At 41.0% G+C, this 6,596-nt stretch overlaps 1 protein-coding gene across 1 annotated transcript in view; it reads left to right on the forward strand.

Moving 5' to 3' along the window:
* Pdss2 (prenyl (decaprenyl) diphosphate synthase, subunit 2) overlaps window positions 1-6,596 on the forward strand; it is a 202,156-nt gene that overhangs the window by 165,931 nt on the left and 29,629 nt on the right. The window contains exon 7 of the mRNA XM_013022451.1: window positions 5,504-5,536. Coding sequence (XP_012877905.1) covers window positions 5,504-5,536 — 33 coding nt within the window. The remainder of the gene's footprint in view (window positions 1-5,503; window positions 5,537-6,596) is intronic.

Below are 6,596 nucleotides of genomic sequence, written 5' to 3' on the forward strand. Positions count from 1 at the left end.
GGTCCTGGGGCCTAAACTCTGGGCCTGGGCACTGTCCCTCAGCTCTTCAGCTCAAGGCTAGTGCTCTACCACTTGAGCCAGAACGCCACTTCCGGCTTTTTTCTTTTTATGTGGTGCTGAGGAATCAAACCCAGGGCCTCAGGCATTCAAGGCAAGCACTCTACCACTGAGCCAACTTCCCTTTTTTTGCCAGTCGTGGGACTTGATTTCTGAGCCTGGGCACTGTCCCTCAGCTTTTCAGCTCAAGGCTAGCACTCTACCACTTGAGCCACCGTGCCACTTTCAGCTTTCTTGTGGTTAATTGGAGATAAAAAGAGTCTCACAAACTTTCCTGCCCAGGCTGGCTTTGAACTGCAATCCTCAGATGTCAGCCTCCAGAGTAGCTAAGATTATAGGTGTGAGCCACCAGCGCCCAGCTAACACATGAATTCTTGAAAGAGAAAATGCATATGAAAAGAGCCCTCTCATGTACAATATACTTTGGCTTTTATTACTATTTTTAGTTATTACTAAAAGAATAATATTAGCATCATCCTCAACATTGAAGATATACATTGTGGACATTTGAAAGAACCATATGTATAGCCCCAGACTATTAAATCTATGACATAACCCAAATATATCTCTGTGTGTGTGTGCATGTGTGTGTGCGTGCGCACGCATGCGTGCATACTGGTTGTGGGGTTTGAACTCAGGGCCTGGGTGCTTTCCTAGGGATTTTATCTCAAGGCTAGCACACCACCACTTGAGCCACAGCTCTACTTTCAGCTTCTTGGTGGTTAATTGAAAATGTGTCTCATAAACTTTCCTTCCAGATTAGTTGAATCCCAATTCTCAGATCTCAGCCTTCTGAGTAGCTAGGATTACAGGCATAAATCAATGGTGCCCAGCTTGAATTTTTCTTAAGATTTTTCTCTTGCACTTAAAGGGACAGAGTGTTTAGCTGCTATTTACATAACAATAAATTGCCCAAAACCTGCTTGTAATTTACTGAGGTAATAAGAGAAAGGAATAAATATGAAAGTACTGTAATTAATTCAGTAGAGAACTCAGAAGGAAGAGGATTTGAGTCCGGTGAGAGAAACAGAGAGAATTTATGAAGTACATGACATGTAACATAGTCCTAGAATGAAAAGGTCTTAATAGTAAAGATAAGAATTGGGGATGGGAAGAGACCTTCTTAGACAAAGGAAGCCACAAAAAGGGGATACATTTGGATATAGAGTATATTCAGAAACCAGGATTATCATTTGGCTGAAACGTGATAAACATGGGCACTGTAAGGAACAGATGCAGAAATAATAATGTATTTAAAAGACTTTCATTCAAACAAAATTAAGTACGGCAGTATTCACAATATACAAAAGTTAAATAGTCCAGTGTCCATCAGCTGATGAGTGAATAAACAAAATGCAGTGTGTCCACACAATGGGATGTTATAAAAGGAAGTGAGGCATTGATATATGCTATACTCTTGAAAAGATGATGCCAAATTAAAAAAAAAAAAAACATACAAAAGGCCACATATTGGGCTGGGAAGGTGGCTCAGTGGTAGAGCGCTTGCCTTGCATGCCTGAGGCCCTGGGTTCGATTCCTCAACACCACATCAGCAAAAAGAAAAAAGCCGGAAGTGGTGCTGTGGCTTAAGTGGTAGAGTGCTAGCCTTGAGCTGAAGAGCTGAGAGACATTGGCCAGGCCCAGAGTTCAGGCCCCACGACAGGACCCAAAAGAAAAAGGCCACATATTATGTGGCTATATTTTTATTAGGTATCCACAATAGGCAGTTCCAAAGAGAGATGAATCAAATATGTAGCTATTGGGGCTTACCAGGTAAGCTGTAAGGAAATGGAGAGTGATTGCATATAAGTATGGTTTTTCCTTTAGGAATATGAAAATTAGATCTACCACTGAGCCACCAATGCCTCCTACCCAAGTTTCCTATTGGGATGATAAATACTTGGAATTGATAGTGCTAATGATTGCACAGCACTGTGAATGTACTAACTGCTACTGATGTATGCTCTTTAAGGTGATTAAAATGATTAATTTTATTTTACATGAATTTTACCTAAAGTTTTCCAAAAAAAAGACTAGATATTTACCTAAGAAAAATGAATGTGATTCAGAAAAAGTGAAAAAATAGTGACTGACAAAAAAAAATTTATCCAGGCACACTGGTGGCTCACACCTATAATCCTAGCTACTCAGGAGGCTAAAATATTAGGATCAGCCAGCCTGGGCAGGAAAGTCTGTAAAGTCTCATATATCCAATTTAGAGTGCTAGTCTTAAGCATAAGAGCTAAGGCCCTGTGTTCAAGTTCCAATACCAACACAAGAAAACATCGAGGAGGAAGATGACTCAAATTATTCTTTTAACCTGTTAAATAGAGATGGCCAGTTTCTAGCAATTTCTAGATTCCTGCTGTGAAATATTAGCTTTCTACATATAGGAATGGTGCCTGCATCTCCAACACTATTTGGAAATTGGAAACAGCTCATTTATGTCATCCAGTCCCTCTTTGTTACCTAACAAAAAAAGCATTTGTTTCTTAAAGTAAAAGACCATATTGCACATCTATTACTTACCAACAGGGAACCTGTCTGCCTGTGGACTGCAGACACCAGTATATAAACCTTTGGAATTAATCCCTGTGTGCATCATCTCAATCACAGTGCTGGCCTTTCTTTGCTTTTGTACAAGATATTGTTTTACAGGAACACCATAGCCGTCTAAGGACACCTCCAGTGTCATAAGCACTGGCACACACTCTTGTCTATTTTCACATTTTTAAAGATAAAACAAGGATCAAACCATACATTTTTCTATGAACTGCTAACGACTGGGAAAAATTGCTTTCTCTTCTCATGACCTGGATTGACAAGAAGCACACCTACAGGAGGCAAAGAGATGAGTGAATCTCTTTTAAAGACCCTTGTAATGAAGCCTCTGGGGATTCGCAGTGTATGGCAGAATTTACAGTAGCTTCTGGAGATGAACTGTGTGGCAGGAAGTAGTTCAGGGCTGTGGCTGTTGAAATATAGTCTGCATTTATTTTCTATCAGCCTATTTTGGGCCCTAGTGAGAAAGTTATTTTAATAATATCTTGCTCCACTAGAAATACTTTAGTGACAGATGTCAGAAAAAGGGGAAAGTGACAGTACTATACATTCTCCATGAGACATGAAGAGCTCATACAGCTGTTTCTTTCCCGTCTTTAAAGTCACCACTGATGCACACTGAAACATAAATTGGAAAGGACATAAGATATAGACCAGACCAGTTATCCTTAAATGATAATCTCATGGGTAGGGGGTTGAGAATCTTGATTCTTCACAGGCTATTCCAGTGATTCCAAGGCAGACTGGCCAGCATCCAACAGGATGGTCCAATACTCTTACTTTATAAGCAAGGAAATAAGGGCCCATATAAAAGCCTTCAGATTCCATTTAAGAGCTGGTGCTTGTGACTCATACCGGTAATCCTAGCTACTCAGGAAGCTGAGATCTGTTCAGAGACAGTCCAGGCAAGAAAAGTCTTGAGGTGTTTATCTCCAATTAACTATCAGAAAGTTAGAAGTGAAGCTGTGGTTCAAGTGGTAAAGTGCCAACCTTGAGCGAAAAAGCTAAGGGACAGCATTCAGGCCCTGAGTTCAAGCCCCAGTACTGGCATACACACACATACACAAATTGCCTAGAAGCAATTTTCTGGCTCCCAACATGTTCATCTCCCCAGGAAGTCTTGGAATGGTCACAATTAAGATTTTAGGGGGCTGCAATTGTGGCTCAAGTGGTATAGTGCCTGCTTAGCAATTGTGAGGTCTTGATCTCAATACTATCACAAAACAAAATCCAATGTACAAATCTTGATTAATTTGCTTAATTCTTGTTTGGGAAGAAAAGACATAAAAGATATTCTTGGGATAGTTAGGGGAATATGTATACAGGTTATATTTTAGGTGTTATGGGATTATTATTAGTTTTTTAGTTGGACAATAGTCATCATATGATTGTATATGAGATATACCCTATGTGTTGTAGACATGCTAAAGCATGTAAGGATGAAACATCATGATGTCTATACCTTCAAATCCTGTGAGGGTATACATATCTGCTCATTAAACTGTTTTGTTTTGTTTGTATGCTGATTCTGAGGCTTGAACTCAGGGCCTAGAAAGTATCATTTAGCTTATTTGCTCAAGGATAGCTCTACCACTTGACCCACAATTCTACTTTTAGCTTTGTGGTGGCTAATTGGAGAATTTTTTGGGGTGGGGGTCCGGTTGTGCAGCTTGAACTCTGGGCCTGGGCGCTGTCCCTCAGCTCTTCAGCTCAAGGCTCTACCACTTGAGCCACAGAGCCACTTCCGGCTTTTTTTTCTTTTTGCTTATGTAGTGCTTATGTAGTGCTTATGTAGTGCTGAGGCCTCATGCATGCAAGGCAAGCGCTCTACCACTGAACCACCTTCCCAGCCCCTAATTGTCTCCAATTACGCATATTTCTTTTGTTGTTGTTGTTGTTGTTGTTGTTTTTGTTGTTTTTGTGTCCGGTCGTGGGGCCTGAACTCTGGGCCTGAGTGCTGTCCCTCAGCTCTTCAGCTCAAGGCTTGCGCTCTACCACTTGAGCCACAGCGCCACTTCCGGCTTTTTTTGCTTACGTGGTGCTGAGGAATCGAACCCCGGCCTCAGGCATGCAAGGCAAGCGCTCTACCACTGAGCCAACTTCCCAGCCCCAATTACGCACATTTCTGCCCAGGCTGACTTCAAACTACAATCCTTCGAGCTCAGTGCCCTGAGTAGCTAGGATTATAGACATGAGCCACTTATGCCTGGATGTACTGTTCTTTTAACTTTTCTTTACTTTCAAAATGTGTGTATGTGTGTGTGTCTGTATAGTGTGTATGTCTCTCTGTGTGGATAAATCTCCAACATAAAAAAAAGTTGATAGCTGTGGACTTGACTCAAGCAAGGCCCCGAATTCAAAAAGAATAGTTGGAAGAGTTGTATGTGTCTGAGTGTTTGTGTGTATTTGCAGTCACATGCACATACATGTATTTGAGAGGGACCGTTGGGTATATGGATGTGTATGTGTGTATAACAAACCGGCACCAGTGGTTTGCGCCTGTAATTCTAGCAACTCAGGAGGCTGAGAGCTAAGGATCGCAGTTCAAAGCCAGCCCTGTTCAAAGGCAGGCTGGGCAGGAAAATTCATGAGACTCTTATCTCCAATAAACACCAGAAAACTGGAAGTAGCACTGTGGCTCAAGAGGTAGAGTGCTTGTCTTGAACTGAAGAGCTGAGGGACAACGCCCAGACCCAGAGTTCAGGCCCCACGATCAACCCCACCCCCCCACCAAAAATACACACACACACACACACACACACACACCTAGTGGAGGGGAAAGAAAAGGAATGACAATTGAGTTTTATTCTTCAAGAAACAAAAGTTATTTAAATACTAAATAATTGTTCAAGAACTAACATTCATTTTATCTGTCAAATTTTAGGCTCACGAAAAAGGAAGATTAAACTATGCTAAGGTAAGTAGATTTTATGTAAACTATACAGTTTTACACATTTCTATTTGAAGATTGATTTGTCTTTACATATGAAAAGTCAGAAGAGAATCATTTCATTTAAAGCTAACAGACATTTCCTGTTAAGTAATAGACATCAGCAAATGGAATATATTCATTCAACAATGTATATGCTTATTAGTGAATGCCTATTTCACTCCAGACATTTTATTAAATATTAAGAATAAAAGAGTGAGCCAAACAAAGTCTTTCTTTTCAAGACATTTACAATCCACTGGGGAAAACAGATAAGTAAATAAACTAAATAGATAATATGATATCAGGGCTTGGTTCTGGTGGCTTATGCCTGTAATCTTAGCTACTCAGGAGGTTGAGATCTGAGGTCCTGTTACTGCAGTAAATTCACTCTCATTCAGTAAGCTTACTCTCCTGTGCTAGGTAGGGCTGAGTAAGACAAGTTGGGCCTTCCAGTATTTCTTTCAATAATTCTAATATAGTACCCTGGCTAAAACCTGCTATGGGACTTTAGATCTCAGGTGTTAGTCCAGCTGGCAGACATACCTGAGTCATATTCTGTTTTTTCCTCAGGGACAAATGAACACTTACATTCTGTTTTTTCCTCAGGGACAAAGGAACATTTACAAGTGTTTGCCATATATATATAGTGCTTGGCTAAATGAATATGGTGACTATCTTAATTGTGCAACACTCATGAATATCCAGAGGGTGAACACACCTGTACCTGTACTCCAGAGACAGGGAAGAAGTATTACTCAGAAAGCCTCTGCTGAGGCAGACACCAGAGGTTCACACCTATAATCCTAACTACTCAGGAGGCTGAAATCTAAGGATCTCAGTTCAAAGCCAGCCCAGGCAGCAAAGTCCTGATACTCTTTACTTCCACAAAAAAAAAGCCAGAAAAGTCACGCCTGTAATCCTAGCTACTCAGGAGGCTGAGATCTGAGGATCGCAGTTCAAAGCCAGCCCGGGCAGGAGAGACCGTGAGACTCCTATCTCCAATAAACCACCAGAAAACCGGAAGTGGTGCTGTAGCTCAAGTGGT

This window comes from Dipodomys ordii, unplaced genomic scaffold (assembly GCF_000151885.1).
Source record: "Dipodomys ordii isolate 6190 unplaced genomic scaffold, Dord_2.0 Scaffold62, whole genome shotgun sequence".
Lineage (NCBI taxonomy): Eukaryota > Metazoa > Chordata > Mammalia > Rodentia > Heteromyidae > Dipodomys > Dipodomys ordii.